At 39.4% G+C, this 23,913-nt stretch overlaps 1 protein-coding gene across 10 annotated transcripts in view; it reads right to left on the reverse strand.

Moving 5' to 3' along the window:
• Window positions 1-23,913, reverse strand: part of DMD (dystrophin) — a 2,113,108-nt gene that overhangs the window by 669,135 nt on the left and 1,420,060 nt on the right. For all 10 annotated transcript variants that reach the window (XM_064573900.1, XM_064573902.1, XM_064573903.1 and 7 more), the window contains 2 exons: window positions 19,225-19,326; window positions 9,640-9,748 (listed from right to left, as the gene is read on the reverse strand). In XM_064573900.1, coding sequence (XP_064429970.1) covers window positions 9,640-9,748; window positions 19,225-19,326 — 211 coding nt within the window. The remainder of the gene's footprint in view (window positions 1-9,639; window positions 9,749-19,224; window positions 19,327-23,913) is intronic.

The raw sequence follows: 23,913 nt of genomic DNA on the forward strand, positions 1-23,913 counted from the left end.
TATTGTCTATCCCCACAGAAACATTAGCTCCATAAGGACACAGATATCTATTTTCCCACTGCTATATTTCTGAATTAGTGTGCAAGCCCAGAACTCAAAAGAGAGGTGTAGATTTAAAGTAAGAATGTGAGGAATTTCAACGTATAGTTGGTAATTGAAATCATGCAAGTGGATGAGATTATCCAAGAGATTAAAGAATGTAAAAAAGCAAGCCTGCGTTAGTTTCAACATTGAAAAGCCACATAGAGAAGGTTGAGCAAGCCAAGAAGCTGCAAAAGAGTAGCCAGGGAGGTAAGAGGAAACACAGAGTGGTGCTATGTATGTGAAAGGGTAAAAGAAATGTTGCAAAACAGGACTGGCCAGGGGCGCCTGGGTGTCTCAGTCCTCAAGCGTCTGCCTTTGGCTCAGGTTATGATCCCAGGGTCCTGGGATGGAGCCCCACATCAGGCCTTCTGCTCAGCGGGAAGCCTGTTTCTCCCTCTCACTCTCCCTGCTTGTGTTCCCTCTCTCGCTGTCTCTCTCTCTCTCAAATAAATAAATAAAATCTTTGGGGAAAAAAAAAACAACAGGAGTGGCCAACAACATTAAATGCTACTCAGAGTTTAAACAAGATGAGGATTGAAACAGTATTTTAACATAGAGGTCATTTCTGGCCTTAGGGCATTTCAGTGGTCTGATGGAAGGATACAGCAAGGCTGCAGTGGGGGGAAAAACTAGACTCAGGAAGGAAGAGGACTCTTTCTAAAATAGTGGCTGTGAATGAGAGGAGAGAGATTTGCTAGTACTGAGAGGAGAATGTGTGGTTGAGGTAGAACAGTTCTAGGATGGGGATAACATGATCATGTATAAATGTGGCTGATGAAATCATGTGAGTCAGTTTAAAGATACTTTATATTGCAAGGAGAAACTTTTTGGATGTTCCAGTATAGAAGGACATGACTGGCTAAGGTAAAATGGCAGAAAAATACCAGGTCCTCAACTAGTGGCCAAATTTATTATGAGCTAGTAGTACATTATAGCAGGCAGCATGATATCATCATATAAAAGTTGGAAAATGGTATGGAGACTTTGTGATTTGACTGAGTCATGAGTAGACCAGTCATTATTGGACAGGGTTCAACTCTGAAGCCTACAATAGAAAAACAATATGGAAACATACTTGGGGGGGAGTAGAAGGGGGCCACAGAGATGATTAAACATCTGAGAAACAGCTTTTTTGTTGACAGGCCATGGGCACTCACCTGATTTATGTGAAAAAAACAAAGTTTGAAGGAAGATTAAGTAACAGACTTTGAAGAATGTCTAATAAAGTGAGCAGAAGTGGTTTTTTTTTCTACTCAAAAAATGATTTAGGCAGTAATTGGAACTTGGGTTAAGCAGTTGAAAGACTGTCTTGAGTGTAACAGCAGTGGTGGAACTCCACCTACTCTTGATTTTTTAAGAAGAGAGTAGGCAGTTAACCTTAAGATTGCTTCTAAGAAAGAGAGAGCCTTTACGGAAGATAGTGGAGAAGAATGAATGATCTCTCAAAGACCTTTCAGATCACAATCTTAGAAACTACAATTTAAGTACAAACTGCTACAATTTCCTTTGGGAATTCTCTTTCTTTGAGGATAAAGCTATATTCGATTTCAAATTGATTCAGAAAAACTTTAGAAAATGTTAGGAATACAAGGAGAAGTCTTTCCTTTGTGGGCTGTGGGATGCCTATTTTCATGACATTTAAATAATTGTAATTTCCACTTGATAATAGCTTGAGAAGAAATTCAACAATACCATATATTCTGTAGTGATTTCAGCAAAGGTCCTTTTTTTGGAAGGATACAGATAAATAATATAAGAAGACTAAGGTAATTTTACTGAAATGAACAATTTATTTCTGTTAAAATGCAGGATATATACATAAATGAAAAATCTCTTATGATCAGAATACATTATTTAACCATTGATGTTATTCTCCTCCTCCAACACACACACACACACACACACACACACACACACCAACACTGAAATTCCAGGAATGCTTCCAACAAGCATTACAAGTGATGGATTAGAACTTCTCTTCCTTTGCCACTTTAGACCTCAAAGCTTGGCCGCAACCTGAGATGGTAACCAAGCAATAAAACTGCCAAAAGTTTAAGAGAAGGAGAAGAAAGGGAACTTCATCATCACAAAATGGATAATTAACATCTAAATACTCTAGTTTTTACACTCTATCACCATCTTGCATATTAACAGCACTGTTGTATCCACCCTGTTAACTAGGGAACATTGTTGAAGAACCTGGCCTGGCACCAGGGACTCCCAGTTGCTTACATTAGAAGGACTTCCTTCAGATCAATGTGAGCAATACTAGGGCCTCCCCAGCAGAGTTTCCTGCTCTCACCTCCCCTTATATAGTGTGACACATCTCATTGTATTTCAAGTATCCTCCTTTTACCCTAATCTCACTGATGCATACAAATATGATTTAATTGATTAATTAATTAATTGCTGTCAAGACTTGGAGGGCCTCTGTAATTGCTCAGAGATTTGAACTATCTTGAGGAGGTTCTAAGTTTAATTTCTTATAACATTATTATAATTGAGTAGGGGGCTTCACATTTTTGGTACAAAATCTTACTCCTAGTGTATTAGACTTTGAGAAAGTTTTTAAGGTTTAAAGGTTTTAATTATAAAGCTGATGACCCTATATATGTGTCTAGGTATTTTCAGTACAGTAATCATCAGTTAATGAGGCAGAGAAAGCCTTGGATCCCCTGGAACTGATGTGAATTAACCTAAAAGTACAGCAGAAGCAGAGTCAATAGTGGGGAAAGAGGGGAGCCAGGAAAGGATATGGGTGGCACTCCTCCTTGTGTGTTTTTTGCTTGTTTTAAGTAAACTCTACCCTCAACGTGGGGCATGAACTCATGACCCTGAGATCAAGAGTCCCATGCTCTACTGACTGAGCCAGCTAGGCACCCCTCCTCCTTGTGTTTTTGAGAATGATGGGAACTCAAAAGGGGAGTAAGAATATGAGAGTTGACAGCTTCCTTCCTTCCTTAGACATGATCATTGCAGATAAATAAAGGGCATTTTCATAATAAATTATTTTATCACAATTTAAATTAAACGAATAAATAGTAGTATGCCGAGATTATATTTAGGCTCCAATTAACCTCACGCTTTTAGTGAACTGCCTAGATATTTAAAGTATTAATGAAGTAGCTTTGGAATGCTTTAATTCAACTCTAGAGAGGCAAGTGAAGTTCAAATAATAAGTGCATAAATAACCTTCTATGTATTTGATATTTAAATATAGCCTTCAAAAATTTGAATGAAGATAAATGAATCACTGCTTGAGATACTGTGTTCTGATTAATAGCATCAGCTTTGGAATCATAGAGATCTAATTTTGAATACCCACTCTGACACTTACTGGCTTTATAGCTTTGGACAAATTATTTAATCTTTCTGACCCTTGATTTTCTCATCTGCAAAATGGAAATCGCAACACAATTCACTCAAAAGGTAAAACAATGGCACTAATTCTAAGACCTGTTGTATTAATTTAGTTTCCCCGGAGTAGACTGTAAGACAGGGATTTGAGTACAAGTAGTTTCACTGGTAGATGATACCAGAAAACTGTGCTGGAAGAGTAAAGAAATGAATAAGAATGGGAAGAACGTCTATACAAGGCATGCTAATGAACAGGTTATCACTGTAGGCAACTGTGGCTCAACCCACTGGAGACATGTGCTTTAGAACATGCTCCGAGTGGTCTTACCCAAGAAGTGAAGATGAGATATTTATCCATCCCTTCCTGTCTATGAGTGGTTGAATGCTGTCCCAGGGATGTTTTCTCCCCAGCACTTCTAACCTGCTCTGCAAGTGGGTGAGCTTCTCCTGTGGAACAGGTACTTGAATTTAGAAGCCTTGGGGTTTATAGGAAGGACTAGTGCTGAGGGGATAAGAGCCAGGTAATTTGGACCCACCTGCCCCCTTTGGGTTTCTTAAAGTGTTAATGGACCACAGTCATGTCTGTTTATTTATGTATTGTCTATGGTATAGCTGCTTTGAATATACAGTAACAAAGTTGATTGCATGACCCACAAAGCTGAAAATATTTACTAGCTGGCTCTTTACAAAAAGTTGATAGCACAAGTGAGATTAGAATTTAGGCTTCTTGACCTCTAATGCAGCACTTTCATGATTACACTTGAGACTTGCTCTCTCCAAAATTAATTACAGGAAGGGATTGGTTTTACCAGTGTTTAATCAATTAGAAACCTCTATTAACGGCGGGCTCTTCTATGTGTCTATATATACAATGGTCATTCATTTCATAGTTATTACCCTGGGACATCTGAAGAACTCCAATATCCTGATTTGGAGTTTTCACATTAGTATCTTCTATATGCAGTTTATTTCGAAACTGCTAAATCGGGTATTGTGGAATGTGAACGTTCCCAGCCCCAGCAGCTTGTGGATAAGAAAGGATTCGCATTGACATTTACAACCAGATTTGCTGGCTCTTTGCCTCCATCTGCCATGAAGTCCTTCAGTCCCATACGAAGTCCTGTCTACCTAAATGTTCCCGAGAATCTCTAGGGAAGCTCTGTATAAGTGTGGCTATTCTTCCCTTAGATTTCTGAGCTGCTCGGCTAGGCCAAAGCTGCCTGGGCTTAGTGCTTAGTCCATCTTCTTGAACTTTCAAGTTACAGAGTTTGTGGGGGTGGGGAGAGAAGTGGAGGTGCTAAAATATCATGGAGTTCCCTCTGGCATCCACAGCGCTGGATCTCACTCAAATGCTGCTCCACGTTGCACACAGGAGTACGGATGAACTCCTTCCTGTCACCACTCAGGCCCATGCTGGTAGTTCTGAATGTGCAACCCCAGGACCAGTAGCACCACCTGGGGACTTCTGAGAGGTGCAAGCTCTCAGGCCTCACCCCAGATCTCCTGACTCAGTGACGCTGGGGTGGAAGCCTAACAATGTGTGCTTTAATGAGAAATGGGTGATTTTCATGAAGGTAAAGCTCAAGAACCATTGGCATAGGACAATGGATATAGACCAGGACTTTTATCTTGGCTTTCCCCACTTTTCCCCAATGTCACTTGTGTGAAAAGAGGGCCCCGATAACATCTCCCATCCATGTATGCAGCCCCTTTGCAATAACACTGCAGCTCTTCTTTCAAGAGATGGTGTATCTCTCCACTCCCTGAGTCTGGGCTGGCCTCACAACGTGCTCTGCCAACAGAATGGAGCAGAAGTGATGTTGTATGAATTCCAGAGTCTAGGTGTCAAGAAATCCTGTGGCTCCCGCTCTCACCCTCTTGATACACTGTCCTGAGGATGCCATACAATGAAAGCCCGGTCCAGCCTACTGGAGGAGAGGCCTTGTGAAGAACCAAGGTTCTCCAGCCAACAGCCGACTAGCAGATAATTTTTTTAAAGATTTTATTTATTATTTAAGAGAGAGAGAGGACATGTGAGAGAGCAAGCGCAAGTGGGGGGAAGGGACAGAAGGAAAGAGAGAAGTAGATCCCCTACTGAGCGGGGAGGCCTGACACGCGGCTCGATCCCAGGGCCCCGGGATTATGACCTGAGCCGAAGGCAGCCGCTTCACTGACTGAGCCACCCAGGTGCCCCTGGCTATCAGATATTTGAGTGAGTCCGTTTTCGACTATCTAGCTCCTGTTAAGGCACCAGAGAACTGCATGCCCATGAGCGACCCCTAGCAAGACCTTCAGAATCACCATCTGGCTCATCACAGCCCAAACTGCAAACCCACAGAATCATGAGCAGGTAAATACCTTTTGTATTAGGCCATTACATTTGTGGTGCTTTTATGTAGAGACAGGTAACTGATACACTCAGCTATCCAAGCAACAGTGACTGTAAAAAAGTTTTTTTTTTTTTTTTTTCCAGCATGCCTATTTATCTTATAAATTGAAACAATTTGTATGGCTCAGGCAGGATCGCCTTATCATATTATATAATTTAAGTAGGCAGCCATAAGGGAGCTTAGTTTAGTATTTTTTAAAAAAGCCCTTGGGGCCTCAGTTTCTACACACATAAAAAATATTCAGCCAGATGAAAATTTCAATGATTATTCCAGGTTCAGAGTTCAATAGCTCTAAGAAATTCAAACAGAATAAATTGATTTCTTCTACTCCTTAAGTAGAAAAAACACAGCAACATATCTCACTTTTATTCCTCATACATCCAAGATTGAGTTAAATAACATTAACTGCTGGCTAGCTGTTTCCATATCTAGAATTTCCATTAGCTTCTTGGACGGAGAGATAGTGCAAGGCACAGCAAAAAACAAAACAAAACAAAACAAAACAAAACACAGGCTTTGGAGCCTGACATATTTGGATTGGAATCCTGGCTCTGTTTCTTCCCAGCTGTGTGGTCTTAATCTAGCTATTTTCCTCTCCAAGCCGTGGGATATTCACCTTATAAAAATTGCACATTTATGTATTTTGCAATTATTTTGAAGATGAAAGCATATATGGAAAAGTGAGTAGCACAGCAGAAGTGCAATGGAGAAAACTTGCTATGATGAGTTCTAAAAATATACTGTATTACAACATAGTCCATGAGGTAATAATCATATATATGAAGTATCCTACAAATTAGATTCTCCTTTTTTATATTGTATTTATTCCCGATTAACTTTCTGGAAGTCAGGAATATAAATAATTCTTAATTCTGATGTTTAAACCACCATATTAAAGAAAGAAGAATGTTCCATTTGAATAAAAGCGGCTCTGGATCTACCAGCCTCCTTATTGATGCTTTTCATTCAACTGTGCATTTCACATTTTTGCTTTATGCCCAGCGTTGCTTCAGTTTGCTACAGGGGATGAAAAGCCCCTGCTTTTGAGAAAATTCCTCTCTCCCTCAGTTCTTCTCCAGCTCTCATACCAACTCCACCAGCTCTCCCCAGTGGCTTGGAGCTTGAGGGCATTCCCAGACTCTCCCTACTAGCAACGTGGAGGGAGTAGGGGGAGGTGGGACTCTTAGGTGGGGGAGAAGGAAGTAGGGCAGGAGTTGGGAAAGATGCTGTCACCCAGTGCTTCGGCCACATGTCCCCTCGCCCTCTGCTCTGGTATCACTGGTCTTTTTGATATTCCCCCATCTTGCGCTACTTCAAGGCCTTTGCTCTGTTCTCTCTGTGCCTACTAGAATAGTTTCCCCCACATAAATGCATAGCTCACCTCCTCACTTCTATCAGCTTCCTGATGTTCTCAAATGTTCTCTTAGTAGAAAAGCTTTCCTGACCAAACTACAGACAATTATGTCTTCATTCCCACTCCCTTTCTCTCCTACCCTGGTCTCTTGTTCTCCTTAACTGCATTTCTCAAACTTCAGTGTGTACACCGAATCACCTGGGGAGCCTATTAAAATGCAGATTCTGATTCACTGGGTCTGGGGTAAGGCCTGAGATTCTGCATTTCTAACAAGTGCCCATTTGATGTCAATCTATAGACTGCACTATGGAACACCTGACAGTATCGAGATTGTATCTATTTTTCTTCTTTATTAGCTCATTATTATTCTCTTCCAGTCAGAGTACACGTTTCATGAACGGAGAGATTACCTTATTTGATTTATTATTCTCAGCACCCCGTATGATGCCCACTACACGAAAATTACTCAATAAATACTTAACAAGTGAATAAATTACCTGTGTTGTTGGAAATCCATACTGGAATTTGAAATGCATTTTCCATTACAAACATTATTGTTACATTTAGGTACTTTATAGGTTAAATAGATTTCCATGCCCTCGCTTAACAAGCTTCCTACCATGTGTAAAGTGGCTTAAGTAGGAGCATAAACCCATAATTATGTTCAGAGTTCAACAAACTTATAAACAGATCATTGGAGCCCAATCTTTTTACAGAGTTACAGAGTGAGGCTGAACATACCAGAGAAAGCTAGAGAACAAACACCAATAAATGATTATATAGGAACTAAGCTATGCATATGTGCTGAGGGAACCAAAAATTACAGGTCATAAAAAGAAATAAGCCTGATACAATTACTTGAAGATAAACGCTGACATAGCAATTTTAGTGTCCCAGATTGACAAAACAAAACCAAACAAAACAAAGCAAAAGCAAAACAAAACAAGAATGCTTGCATATCTTTTTTCAAGTTTCCAATGTCATGAAATGGAACTCTGATGAGGACTCAGAAACCCCAGGGGACACACGAGACACACTGTCCCTAGATTCTATGACCTCTTTTTTTTTTTTTTTAAAGATTTATTTATTGGACAGAGACACAGCGAGAGAGGGAACACAAGCAGGGGGAGTGGGAGAGGGAGAAGCAGGCTTCCCACGGAGCAGGGAGCCCGATGCGGGGCTCGATCCCAGGACCCTGGGATCAGGACCCGAGCCAAAGGCAGCCGCTTAACGACTGAGCCACCCAGGCGCCCCCTCTATGACCTCTTTTAACCCAAACGCTACTTATGCCTTCTATTGAATTATCAGTGTGCTCCCCAGGGTGTGATATTACCAGTGTGGTTTATTTCTACTTGATATAAAATAAAAATCATCTTTACTTCAAGAACCAGTCACCAGGCTTTAATACTTCAATCATTTGATCTTTGAAAAATAGACAAGGCAAAAATACAAACAACGCCCCCCCAACCCCCACCACCCCCTCCTGCGCCCCCAAGATGTTTTTAATTTTGCCTAATTACAGAACTAGCACAGCCAAGTTTTCTGGTTCCTTTCCCGAGATCCAAAGCCAGCATTAACACTGCCACGAGATTTTATGCATACCTTCCATTAACAGATGAATAAAAAGTGAAGTAAAATAAACTGAAAGTATTCAGGACAAACAAGTCAAAGCTGGGCTAAATGAAGAAACATTCCTTCCCTAGTCTGCTTTTGGTAGTCAGGGTCTACTTTTCTTTTTCCTGAACCAAACATGGAAGAGCTCTTAAAATTGTTTTCCAAAGGGATGGGGGTGGGGCAGGAGGACCATGTGCATTCCTGTGGTTTCAGCGATTTGCATCGGCATATTTGAAGAATACTGTCCAAATGATAGAGGATTCACTGAGACAGAATCCTCACGTACCTAGCGTTAGTTGGTACTCAGGTACCCCACCCTGATCCCCTCTTCAGGAACAACACACCCATCCCTGCTGCTGGGAGTATTGGTTGTTGCTGGTATTCCTCACTAGGAATTCAGCCCCAGAAATACTCTTTCAAGGTCTCCCTTTCACCCCACTAGGCAGCCCCCAAATGGGCAATGACTGGCTGGTTCAGGAATACAAAGGCCATCCCTCTCCTTGCCAATCCGGACAGCCTGCAGAGTCAGCCCCACTCTCAGGCTCCCTCTATTACAGTCAAATGACCCTTCAGCCTCTTCCATCGTCTACTCCCTTGTACCTTTCTTTGTCATAGGTGTAGCTCCGGAGAACACACCCCAATATACTTTTGTCATCCCGCACTCCGAATCAGAGTCCATTTCCAAGGAACCTGCTCTAAGGCATTTTGCATAGTAAATAACACTAAAGCTTATTCCTATTTTCATAACTGCAGCCGATTTTCCCTTATATCCAGAGATCACCTCACTGTTGTGCTTCTGAAATGGCTGCCGCCAAACAGCATGTGATCGGGCATACTTACGGGCTCCGACAGTGCTCAGTCCAGGAGCTGGGCCAGGCTGCTTTGCCCTCAGCTCTTGAAGTAAGTGGGTTACCGCCTTCCAATCAGAGCTCAGATCTTCCAGCTTTCTCTTGAAAAGAAAAGCATAGGTGTTATTTATTTCATTAACGTCTTGAAGATAACTCATGTTGTTATGAATTCATTTTGTGAATACATTATTGTATTTCTATTGTATTTTACTTCTAAATTAATTTTTCTAGGTACAGCTCCTTTCAAAGGTATTATAATTATTTTAGCCAACCACCCTACAAATCCAGGCACAATTTCATTTAAAGGAAGTAGAGCGCAAACCTTAATGAATAGAAAACAAACGCAGACAAAAAACATTGTCATCTCAGCAACTGTCTTGACCCTCTTGAAGAGTATCTAGTGTGGTTGCATAGAAGAATTATCCAGAGAACATTAAAAAATATCGTCATGTCCTGGCTCACCCCAGATCGATTATATTAGCACCTCTCAAAGGGAGAGGCTGGGGTACACATGGGGATAGGACACTCAGAGTTCACTTCAAGGAAGGACTCCTGTCCCAAATGGTGGAAAAGATGGCAGAGTGGTCCTTCAGGGACTATCTCAGCTGCAGAGCAAGCCCTTCCCAGGGCAGCCCTCATTCAATGACCAAGGTGAGGGTATAAAGGCTCGGCCCATTTTGCTCAGAGCAGGACAATTCTGAAGTGTCATTTCAGCTGCAGGGCTCCCCGTGGAGTCACCAAGCCTGTATGTGACCAGCAGCGTGCTGGTATAACAACTGACTCTCTGGAAAAAAAAAATCCTAATTTTCGTGTTTGCCAATTTCTGGGGTGGCAATACTCCCACCATAGCCAGTTTCCCTTGACCCAGATGGCAAGTGGCTCACAAAAAGCCTGAAAATTTGACAAAAGACCCTGATGAGCAGATAGGAGGTGAGTCCAGTACACCAGTGGTTAGCCATATGGTTAGTTATTGCCAGTGGAATGTGAACAGAAGTAATAGATGTCAGGTCTGGGCTGAGGCTTTTAAAGAATCTGTGAGGCTTCTCTACCCTTTCTGCTGGCTGGAAGCAAAGAAGTCTAAGGTCCTAGGGAAAACTTTTTCAGTGGACTGGCGGGGAGGGGAGTGGTGGTAGAGAATTAGTCCTAATGCCCTGGAGCAGCAGTTCTCATACTTTAGGATCATCAGAGTCCCCTGGAGGCTGTGTGAAACCACTGAGAGCTGGGCCCCAGCCCCAGAGTTCTAGATTCAGTAGATCTTGGGTGGGACCCAAGAACTTGCACTGCTTACAATTTTCTAGTTGATGCTGATGCTGATTGTCCAGAACCAAAGCCTACGGTGATCATTATACCCAATGAGTTATCTAAGCATTGACAATCGACTGGATATGCACCATCCTTGAAAGAAATAAGAAAATTGGTCCTTAAGTCATTTTCTGTAGCACTTAATTCTCTTAAGAAATCCCACTTAAGGGGTGCCTCAGTGGCTCAGTCGTTAAGCACCTGCCTTCGGCTCAGGTCATGATCCCAGGGTCCTGGGATCGAGCCCCGCATCGGGCTCCCTGCTCCGCGGGAAGCCTGCTTCTCCCTCTCCCACTCCCCCTGCTTGTGTTCCCTCTCTCGCTGTGTCTATCTCTGTCAAATAAATAAATAAAATCTTAAAAAAAAAAACAAAAGAAATCCCATTTAACAAAAGCTGCCAAGGGAATAAGTCCTAAAACAAATACTAAAAATTCATCACTTCCTAATTTATATCATCTCTGCTCTTGAGGTTCCTTATGTCTATTGTGTCTGACATGACAGCAAACCAGGGCTTTTAATTTTTTTTAGTCCACAGTGCATGTTGTGAAACATTTATTATCACATCAATGAATATAACTCTTTATTTATTGAAACATAAGTCTTGAATCCAAAAGGAAACAAACAATACCTCTGATCAGTGAGGAATACTACCATTGAAAGTCACGTCATGTGGAAGATATTTTTCTATTCTGATCTCAGAGCTAAACGCTGAGAATTAAATATTATAAAAAAGCTAATGAATTAATACAGATTTGGTCTCCTGTTTCCCTTGCAAAGTTGCAGTGACTTCACAAGGACAGAATATTAAGAATAACCATGCTGATAACAAAAAGTAGCAACAGATAATAGGGAGGAGATAATAAACATAAAAGTAGATATTGAGAAAATGTAGAGGTCTTGGTCATTTCTGGAAGGGCTAACAGGGCAACATACGGTGAGGTCTCATCATACATCATTTAACTTACAGGAAGTCACCTACATGTGCTGAGACAAAGAGACTGCATGATTACAGACTGATTTCAATACTGCTGGCATCTGCCCTCGCTTTCACTCAATGAGCATATGGCTCCAGTGTGGCCAAGGAGAGACGGGAGCTTTCTGTTCCTACGATAGCCTTAGGTTCAACTTTCTTCTCATAGTGTAAGCCTCTCACCGCATTGAGTTTGCTTCTAATATTTAAAGATATGTAGTTATCTTACAATCTGGCTTCTAAAAGCAAACTATTTCATCTGGCTCTCAATTGTATTAAACTTCATATTCCATGTGCATCAGTGCACAACAAAACAGAATGGTAATTGACATTTATAACGATGCTCCTGAAAATAAGGAAAAGCTTCAATTCCATCGTGTTTTAGAATTAGAAGTCCCAGATTTCAGCCTTAACTCATTGCTACGGCTTACATGATAGTTGGCAAATCGGATAGGTCACTCAGATTTATCATCCTTGAAACGTGGAGATAACACCACCACTTGACTCATAGCTTTGTTGGAGAAACTAAATGAGATATTTGATGAGAAAAGAACTCCATGAACTGCAAAGTACTATCAAATTGTTGGTTAGTTATTATGCACTACTTAATGAAGCAAAACAGAAGATGGTCAATAAAAATTTGCATTAAAATATTAAAATAAAAATATTTCAATGCATAAAGAACAAGGTTTTGGTTATCCTAAAAATACCATGTTTATATATTCAGTTCCCTTTTATTAATATATACATTCAGAACAGTCTATTCATTTATTCGAATGTTATCTTGCCCACTGTTATTTTCAGATGGGTAAATTTCAATGGGTATAATTTCAAATGCAGAAATTTAAAAAAATGAAGAAGAGCCCCCGATGTACCACAAACATCTGAGGACCCTGTTCGGTGTCAAAAATGCAGTAAGCTCAGAATTGTATATTCCCCAAACTTTCATAATGATTAGCAATAGATTTTGATTCAGCTGGTGACAAAAATATTCTCTCAACTTCTTTAAGTCTCGCACGTACTTCAGAGTTGAATTTGATGATCTATGTATTACAGAAGTTTTGTTTGTTGGTCTGGTTTGCTTTTGCTTTTTGGTCCTCTGGCAAGTGCCCAAATTTTCTACTCTCCCATCTTTGCTATCAGGCCGTCAACTCCTTTCAGGTAGGAAAACACATTTGGTTGCAGTGAGTAATGCAGCGTTCCTCACATAACGAACTTGAAGTAGGGCTCAGTACAAATCTATAGAAGGTAATGATTTCTTCACCATGTTAATACTCTTCAACCAGATTTAAGGGAATGAAATATATGTCTAAATTTCAACATCTTTAAATATAAAATGAGTGGGGATAATAATGATCAAGTCCCATTCCTGGATTAGATTTCCAGAATTTGAAAATTTTGAACATGCTAAGTCCATTGCAGACCCCAGGCTTTCCCCACAAGAGCCCCTCAAAAATCGGCCATCGTAGGAGATTCCTATTTTACCCAGAGGGAGAAACTTGGAGAGCATTTCTTAAAAATGGTAAACTGAGTTTCATTAGAGGGGACCTTTGCAGCTGAGCATTATGTTCCATGATATAAAAGCTGCTTGTATATAATCATTAAATGTTAAGACAATTATCTCAAACAATGTGAAATTTATTCTTTACCAAGAGCAGAAAATAAGCATAAGAAAAAAAAATGATTTCAGAGTATAGCTTTCCTTTTTAAATTTAAAACAGAATACAGTTTTAAACTCCATGCGAGTTTGGGATTTTCCAAATCTAAAAATCTTACATGTTTCTCCTGTGTCAGTATCTGGCAAGAAATTAATATTGGCCACATAAATAACTGAATCCACCCATGGCTCTATGTACACAGACATGCATGTGAATGTTGTAATTGAGACATATATGTCTCTATGTCTATCTTTATGAATGCAGTTAATACAACTGGGGGCCAGGAGTGAAATTCAAATCTCTAAATGCTTGCCCAGTTCCAGCACAAGCTACTGAGTAAGCCTCAAGTGAGACCTTCCCTCCAAGTATTTCCTCAGACATGAGTTGACTCATATTATTAGAGCCCTCATAATGTCTCTTCTGTCTTGTTTGTATTATTGTGAACAAAAAAAGCTGGAAAAAAAAAGTAAAAAAAAAAAAAAGGGCCATGTGTCAACAATACAGAGATGAGGCCACTCTGCCACCACAAAAAGGACTAATATAAAGCACTGCTACTTCAACAGTCACAGCTCTGTCCCGCTTCAATCCCCTCACCTTCTAGATAAAAATCATTATTAAGTCACCCAATTAAAGATACCCAATCACCACACTGACTCTGTTGACAGCATCTAATCCAAATGGGCTTCCATTTCCCTAATCCCTCTTGAGAATCATCTAGCCAACCGAACCCCATAAGCAGCTCTTTCTAACCCCCTCTTACTGAGATGCCCCACAGTCTCCCTGGAAAGATTTCTCCCTTGCTGCGGTAAGCTAAAAATCCTAACTTTTTCATTATAGGTATGTTCCTAGTAGTCTTCGGATGGACAGGTTTAATGGCATCATACGGGAATTCAAACTGTGCCTTCCATTTTGCAAATAACTTAGAAGGAAGATGGTGAGCTCTAGAATTCTGGAATATACATATGAAGAGTGTGAGTGAACCTGTTTCATAAAATATAACACGGCAAAAGCAATATTTCTCAAAAGTGAGTTATTCTGTAAAATGAGATTTAAAAGATGGAAATGCTGTTCAATTAAGAAATTAAATATAATCCGACATTTGCAATCTCATTCTCATTCCTAAATGTTCATAAGTTGCTCAAAAATCTATTATAAATCTTATTTTCCCTGTGGGAAGGTGGGGCTCTCCTTATTTTCAAGCATATATAATTAGCATTTATTCAGCCTCTCACAGTCAAAGACTTTTCCTCAGTTGTAAACCTAACTTATATGCTTAAAAAATGAAATTCTGAAAAAAAAAGAAAGTCTGCTACTCATGTATTAATAAATTATCAAATATCTCCAATATTGTTACTTTCTTTCTGTATTCTTCTCCCAACTTTTTCTATAAGCACTGACATGGAAATTATGTTCACCAAATGCGTGAGTCAAAATGGACCTATTCATTCCAGGGGGACAGACTTAGGACTGTTATCTCTCTACTGATTTCTGATGTTATAAAAAACATTGCACCAGATAAACTAGATCATGTGCCTGACAGAGCATGTATGAAAGCCAAATATTGTTATAAATGTAATATTTCGTTAGGCAAGATTTTGACCAATAAGACACACCATTCAACCTGCTATACCATCTAAAAATCTTCAGACACACATCTGTCACAATGTATTAAAAATTATCAGGCAAACAAATAAACCCTAAGGAAGTTCTTGGAAATGTTATGATGTTGATAGTAGCAGTAGAACAAACTTGCTGGGAAAAAACAAGCTTAATCTAGTTAATTAACAACAAAACAGCTGGGAAAATGAAACATCCCTGGTTGTGACTGACTTTAATTGAAAATGACTAATGATGCTGTCATTCTGCAGCTACTATTTGAGGAAATGATGCCTGGGAGATTATAACTGCCCTCTTGACCATTCGTCTATGGCAATTCTTTTGTGTTAAAGGATGGGGTGGAACATTTCGGCCAAATCCAGAAGGCCCTGAACACCTTACGTTTTCTGTTACATTTAAAAAGGAATTCAAGAACATTAGTAAAATATATCATTAGATTCATGGTAACCAGATTTTGTTTTTATAATCTAAAAAGTTAGCAAAGCAAACCAGCTGTCTTCATCTCATCACTTCAGCAAGTAACCAAGACATTTTAAATTTCAATGATGCTCTCACTTCTGATATACAGAAGTTGATATAAGTATTCCAAAATACATATACACATTGAAAACATTTTAATAGAAAGAGTAGGGTTGCACGTTGAGTTAAAGAACGAGTATCAATAGAAGAAAATGTCTTCTAACTGCTTTAGTTCAAGAGAGAGTTAAAAAAGAAAACACCTTAAAAACCAAATAACTGCCTTTTTTTTTTTTTTTTTAGTGGTTGTCAATATTGTTGTTACTGATGGCAGTTGTAATTGCTGCTTTTAAACTGCAAAATTACTCTGTGGAAAGTGGAATGTATTAAAAAAGATTCCATCAGCAGCATTATCATAAAATATTATTACCAAAGGGATAACTTAAGCAAAATGTTTAACAATTTATCTAATTTATCTGACTCATCTTCACTTTCGGAAGATGAAGGAACCAGATACAAATCAAATGAAAGAAAACTGTGCGTGTGTGTGTGTGTGTGCATGAGCATGTGTAGGGGGGAGAAAGAGGAGATAGAAAGCAAAACAAGAATGCTTATTTCTTCAGTCACATTATTCTAAAAATTTTCCAGTAATTTTGCATCAGAGATCTAGTGCTACGTTTATGTCATTAGTAGAACTGTCTCGTAACAATATATTTGACCTTTAACGGGAAATTCTCAAAGAAAATAAGGAAGTGGGTTAGTTGGGGATGACAAAAAAGGAAACTAAAAATTTACTATCTCTGAACGTTAAAGGAATCCTAGAGAACTTGATGAAGTGAGGGAAAAGGGGAAAAAAACTCAACAGGGATGAGGCCAGCTCCCAAAGAGAACTCAGCTTGGGAGGTGAGCACAGGAGCCGGACAGACAGGCTGTCTGATGCAGCGTGTGGAGGTGCCAATAGACAGTTTCCTAAGAAACAGAATCATGCTCTGCTATGTCCTCAATTAGAACGTCTGTAAGCGGAGGATATACTAATTATCCATTTAAACACTAGATCTTATGTATGTGTGTACGTATATGTATATATCACTTTCTTCTCCATAACTTATCATTTCCAAATGAATCTTCCTCCCAAAACAGAACCAAACTTTTTCATGAAAATATGCTACAGGCTACTCAGACCCCTTTCCCTTCTATGAAGGGGTGAGAAACCTGGATGTTAAGGAGAAAAGGCGTTAGGAATAGCACAATTTTTAAACCTGGATATATAAAATGAAAATTGAAAGGGGCTTTATGTATGTATTTTCAGAGCAATGGATCACACGTCAGAAAAATCATCCCCTGACCTTGAAAAAGAGGTTTTTGATCCATGCAGAGATTTAAACAGTCTCTACAGCTTGTCGTCTTGCTGTGCTGGATTCCATATCCTGAACTATGAGGTGGTTTCTGAGCCTCTAGTGTTTCAGGCTCCCACAAACCCCAGCTCATGTTCAGGTGTTTCCAAGGTCATGGTCCATATGAAAAGTTGCATGTGAATCAACTATTTCTCCACACCCCCACTCTCCCAAGTCAATCTTGCCCTTCTGCCTCTATCAACTTGATAGGTTGATTCTCCTCGAAACCCAAGGGATAAATGATAGAACCAGAATGAGTTTTCACTTAAGTTCTAGGTCTCCAAAATGAGCTGACTTAAAAGGAAATGTGGAAGGAGAGAGAGAGACCAGAAGGAAAGAAAGTGCTCACTCTACAAAATGGTTTTAAGGAATGCAGATGAGAAGGAAAGTTAGCACCTCCTTGCTCTTCCTTTTATTTCAGAAAGCTAATTCCCCTTTTATATCAGTAATGCGAAGGCAGAAAGTAGATAATGCTCACTAAGACACGGTTCTGATCTCCAAGTGGCCCAGGAGTTGAAGGCTTGAGTGGGAGGTGTGATGTTAGCATCAACTGCTTGGATTGTTTACATATAATTAAGATAAAAATTTTCTCGTTGACTTTCAATTAAGAATTTTCCCTCTGTTTTTTTTTTTTTTTTTTTAACAAAGGCAGAGAAGTGAAAGACAATTTCAGTGCATATCTGTAATGTGTAACAAGTGTGCCAAACCCTGCATCAAGTCTTTGAGAAGCAAGCAAGAGTAGACAGAGTAGACCTCTGGAATGGTCCGTTTGTTTGTTTCATTGCTTACTAGGAGAGTCACTCTGTTAACCAAGGAAAGTGTCTGCTTAGGGACCGGCTTTCGTCAGAGCATCAGCAGAAACCCTGAAATTTGCTGCTTTTGGGACCTTCTCCAGCTCTTCAATCTAAATACTGAACACAGTGTTGCTCCATGAAAATTATCATACCAGCCTTGGAACTGGATGCAAATGATGATGATTATTTATTATTATTATTATTATCTGGATACTAGGAACGGTAACAAGGTATTCCTGAATAAATGTCTATCAGTTTCTACACACAAATCTGTGCCTTTTAGCATCCGGTGTTTGGACATTGTATGTTTAGACTAAAACTTTACATTTACCTAAGGAAAGGCCCCTTGTAAACTCAAAGAAAAACAAACAATTTTCTAGAAATGAAGCTTGGGCCAAGCATAATCAGTGACCTTAGAGACAGAGTCTAAGTCATGGTAATGTTGTTTGCAAGGACAAACTAGTTCTGTATAATGAGGTTATTGACCTGTACTGTTTTAGAGCAGTTTTAAACATGAGGGCGAGGCTCACTAAATCTCAGCCTGCAATGTTAGCCAGAGAAACCGGGACTGATCAATAAACAGCCACCGTTCCAGGCTCTTGGGAACCTCCATCATAATGGGACACATTATAATTTTGGTCAGGTAGAGAAAATAAGGTAACCTATACCTAACGTCTATTTATCACTGCATTCTCATTTGCAAATGGAAGCCACTGATTAGCTATTTTTCGAAAACTGAGCTGGCTCTCCATTTCTCTCCTCGTGTAATAGCCTGTGAATAAATGTGTCCCAGACTTCAAAATGTACATGAGGAAAGGAAAGAAGGAGAAACCTTTCTCCCTGGACAGCTTTTTACCAAAGAGAGAAGCAATTACAGACATTTCACTAAAAATTCTTGACCCAATAAAGTACTAGAGCCTGAATGCCAATTTTCCTCTTTCATAAGAAAAGAGTGTCACAGAGAAAAGAAAGGTCACGGACCATATTGTGATTCTTTACAGCTGTTGGAGACAGACAGTATGATGCAGTAGCTTGATTCGAATTAAGCCAAACAATATGAAAAGCATCAAGGCTGGCAAGCAAAGCAATAAAGCCTCAAAGAATTTAATCTACCTTGAAGGTGGGACCACTTTCTGCATTGATGGTAGCACACCAGGACAGAAATGAGTCCTTTAATGCAATGACTCGTTAATAGCCTTAAGATCACAAATATATGAATAGGATATGTTGATCAAAAAGACAGCTCAGCCTCTGCTATTGCGGTATGGACAATATTTCTTTACAAGTTATTTCATTGATTATAAATAGACCACGTCAATGGCGAATGTACAACAGGGGAAGCATAACCCATTATGAAGTAATGGATATTGCTAGAGGTTGCTTCATTACCTTCACTGGCTGGGTGGCTGGTTTTTCCTTGTACAAATGCTGCCCTTTAGACAAAATCCCTTCCACATCCGGCTGTTTAGCTTGAACTGCTACTTCAATTTCCTGGGGAAAGGGAACACATACAGTGCAGATTAACTTCACAGTTGGCAATAAAATTACTAAATTTAAATATACCCTTGGAGACTCCACATGTATTGCGGATCAATTTCTGCATGGTACATCGGGGCACAAAAAGGTAGCTTTGGTGCAGAGAAAAGAAATAGAGGTCGTTGTGGAACATAGTAAAGTTGAAAATATTTATCCCAAATCTCCTTGAATTCTACTCCAATACTACTAAATAGAAACACAAACACTAACTTTGTTTTTCAAAAAAATAAATCTCAAATGCAATAATGAGAAATAGGACTTACGAATATGATTAATATAGATAAATGCTATCGTTAGCTCCAATAATCCCAGTAATCCTAACGTTCATTTTACTTTACAAACTTCTTATTTTAACAGGATTCTTTTGGGCTTTGGATCCAAAATTCAGCTTTGAAATAAAACCAAGTAATTCTTACCACATCACTGTCAAGATTAAGCTTCTTTCCGAAGAGTAAACACTTAAAGCACCATGCCAAGGCTTATTAATTATTAAGCAGTCAAATTAAATAGGCCTTTTGAGGAACGATTTATTTAAAAAAGTTTGTTTCCCCTTAGTCTAGAGAAGACTGAAGAATGACCAAACAAACAAACAAACAAAAACCTCTTTAGATATGAATATAAAGTATTCTGTTATTGGCTACTGTCTGGCTGGCTTGAAGAGAGAACAAAACAAATGTGCATACATTGAAGCTGAAGGAAGTGAAGTTAAATATTACAGAAGACTTTTTGGTTGAAACACTTGTTAAACACTAGGATGGAATATCGATTAATCAATGTCAGGCGTCAGTCAGGGCCTGGGCAATCTTCCCTAGATAGCAACTCCTGATTAACCCATATCTCCCTTCCTCCCTCCCCTACCCTGGAGCCTCCCAGCACTGCTGTGTGTACATGTCTTCATGCCACTGCTTCCTTTATATACTCCATTTGTATCTTTCTCTCTCAGCCCATCAGGGCAGGGAGTCCTCTGAACCCAAATCACTGTAACTTATAGGGCACAATAGGGTGTCTTACAGTTTATGCATGTTCGGCACATACTCATGAAAGGGATCATTTCTTTAGCTCTCATTATAATAAATACCAGTGGAAGGTGGGCACTTGAGTTAAAAGTGTCTATAACATTAAGACTAGCCCTGTGCCTTGATGAGTATGCGTGCAACGCGAACATGCACACACCACCTTTAGGAACAATAATTACGGAGGAAAACAGGACCTAAAATTATAAGAACTTTCTGAATGATAAAAAAAAATTCTAAAAGTTATTTTAAAAAAATCTTGTGAACTTGTAATGAGTTCAAATTCAGCGTGGACTTTGTGAGAATTGAGTATTTCTTCCTTGAAAACTGCTTATAAGCGCACCCGGTATAAATTCTATACCTTCCGAAAATTATCACAAATAGTCAATAATTCTGCCGATGTATCAGGTATGCAGCCAAATGATGAACACTAATATTTTTCTCTCCCTGCCCCTCTTCTGCAATCCCAAATAAATAGTTCTAAAGATTGCAATGCACTGATGCTACTATTCAGAAGAGTTAGGAGACTGCATTTTTTATCACAAGGAATTCCCTTAGGAAATAAACACATTCTAATTCATGCAATTTTCATTGGCAAATGAACATGAACAGCAGCAAGTCTGACATTAGGGCAGCCCAGATATTACTCAGAGCCGAATCTGAAGCAGGTGCTTGCTAGATGAACTGAGGAAAAGTTGGCACGTCTTGTGAAATGTCCCTGGTTTGCACCTGCAGAAGGTAAGATATTTCCTCTTCAGGCCATCAAGTTAGCCCCAGATTTAGTCCTCTGATGAATGAGTACTGCAAAGTCACATCATTTCCCTTTATAGAAATGTTTCCTATTAGCATGTCCTTCTATCACCACTAATGTCATCTCTTTGTCCTTCAATGAAATAATGAAGAGTTTAAGTACCTGGATGAGATTTACCCTTAGTCCCACAGAAATAGAGCAATGGCAAAAGAATCACGTTCAGCTCTAAATTCTTTGTTGTTATTTCTTGGCAATGTTTTGGAGAACCTGATATCTAATTACATGTACCTTTGATAAATCACTTCACAAAGGCCATTTGTGAAAATAAAATTCTACAATTTACCTCACTACATTTATTTGCGGTGTGAATTTATTAAATAAAATGTAGGTTAGTTGTTCAGGGTCAAATATTACTGCTTGAAGGGTCAGCTGTAGTAAATCCAGTTAAATTCACTTAAAATACTCTTTAGCGTATTTTTCCTTAGTGTGAGAAAAAATGGAAGTATAAGTGAATTAAATTAAAAAAAAGATTTGGTATCTCTCCATGCAATGAAAGCTTGACACAGAGAAGTTGAAAAGCACAGCAGAGCAAACAACCCCAGCCGAAGCACGGGACTACACAAAAGTAAAAAATGCTGCTACAATCCCTAGCTGTGAGGAAAATGTCAAGAAACTGCTATAATGATATTAACTGCTGTAATAATATTTACAAACCAGAGTTGCTAACAGTTTACTATGTGTCAAACAGTGTGTGTTTCATACATTTTTTCCCTCATGCTTAACACTCCCACAGAAAGGGTATTATCTAATTTTACAGATGCTGAGACTGAGGGAAATTGGGTCAGTTGTCCAAAACCACATGGTCTGCAAGTGGCAGAGTTGAGATTATAACCAGGAAATGTATGCCACTAAACGTCCACTCCACCCGTCCCTCGGCTGTTTATATCATGTGTGTACGCGCTCCAAAATTGGCAGTCGCCTCTCTTAATACCATGCTATTTTTTTCCTCTTCCTCTTCAACTCCAGTACATTCTGTAAGAACCTTCTAGGGTGTAAGTGAGAGAAAATCTGGTCTCTTCCCATAGAAAAGAAATAAATTCTCACATAGCCTTTAAAATGCACCAAGGGTGTCTCTTTGTGGGTTTATGATTGCCAAACTGATGCTATCCAGGTCAGAGAATTGGTTTGAGTAAACCTTTTATCTCACGAATGGACTTACATCTTTATATGATTTAAGATAAGGTGAAGGAGGTCACCACTAAAATGGAAACATAGCTAATTATAGTGGCCAGTTTTTGTAAGTAGAAAGTGTTCAACTTCAAAGAACATTCAGACAAGAAAGTCTTGATAGAATTTCAACCAAAAAAAAAAACAACCCACCTAACCTCTAATAATAGCACCTTCCCATTTAGGGTTGTTTTTTTTTTTTTTTTAATTTTCCTCTGCCTTATTCTTAATATATCCCCTACAGTGTAAGATTGTTCACCAGGAGTCAAGACCCTTATGATGTGACTAGAGTTTGATTTCCTCATTTCACAGAACTGACAGCTCACTACAGTCTCATGCATAATTTTAAGAAAATAATTTGTAGTAATTAGAGAATAGAGAGTAATCCTTCATTAATAATCACTAGGAGAATATCATGGTGTATTTTAAAATCTAGCCCTCACAGGTTTTCCAAATGGAGTGACAGTCTAAGCACCTTCAGTCTTAGTTATTTCTTATGAAACAGTATTACTCATTGGGGAGTTGTTGGTCTGACGGGCCACAAATCAAAGGTCAGTGAAGAAAAAAGACAACACCTGTGGGGGGGAAAGCAGCAATTCCAATGCAAATTAACGCACACTTACATTTGCTAAAAATTGACGTCACTATTATATTTCTCATTTCATATTATGCTGATTATACACATTTGTCTTTTTTTTTTTTTAAAGATTTTATTTATTTATTTGAGAGAGAGAGAATGAGAGACAGAGAGCATGAGAGGGAGGAGGGTCAGAGGGAGAAGCAGACTCCCTGCCGAGCAGGGAGCCCGATGCAGGACTCGATCCTGGGACTCCAGGATCATGACCTGAGCCCAAGGCAGTCGCTTAACCAACTGAGCCACCCAGGCACCCCCACATTTGTCTTTAACTAGAAAGTTGCCCCAAGGAAAGTGTAACAGAGAGGCATTTTGCCTCGTTTTATTTTTTTTAATTTTTAATCGTGTCTCCATCATTTTACCTATTGCTAGCCTCATAACACATGAATAATATGTATATATGGTATGCTATCTATCACCATGTAAGGAGGATATAAACAGCCTCTCACATATGTTCCAACATTCACTCATTCTTTGTTCATTTGACAAACATGGAAGGAGTATTTACTCTATTTCAAAGTCTTGGCTGGGAACTGAATACTACAGGGCATAACATAGTCCTTTGTGAAGGATAAAGAGAAACGATCACATATTAAACTTACAAGGCAACAAGTAGAACAGCCAGCAAAGTGCAAAGTCCAGGGGGGGCATAGAGAAGGAATTGATAAGTTCTGAGTTGAGGGACGAGAGGGTGGGGGCCGGCCTCACAGCTGAAGAAAGGCTTGAGCAAAGGCTTGGAACACAGAGAGCTCATGCACCTGGCTGACAAAAGGAATAGATGATATAAAGTACTGCAAGAGGGAATCTGGGATCTGCAAAGATAGGAGCCAGAGGCAGGATGGTGATCCCATGCCAGGGCAATGGGAAGAAATGGTACAGGAATAGAAGGCAAGAGCCAGGAAATAAGGATCTCTTAC

This window comes from Mirounga angustirostris, unplaced genomic scaffold, assembly GCF_029215605.1.
Source record: "Mirounga angustirostris isolate CCGP_5_RB_7025 unplaced genomic scaffold, mMirAng1.0.hap1 SCAF_11, whole genome shotgun sequence".
NCBI lineage: Eukaryota > Metazoa > Chordata > Mammalia > Carnivora > Phocidae > Mirounga > Mirounga angustirostris.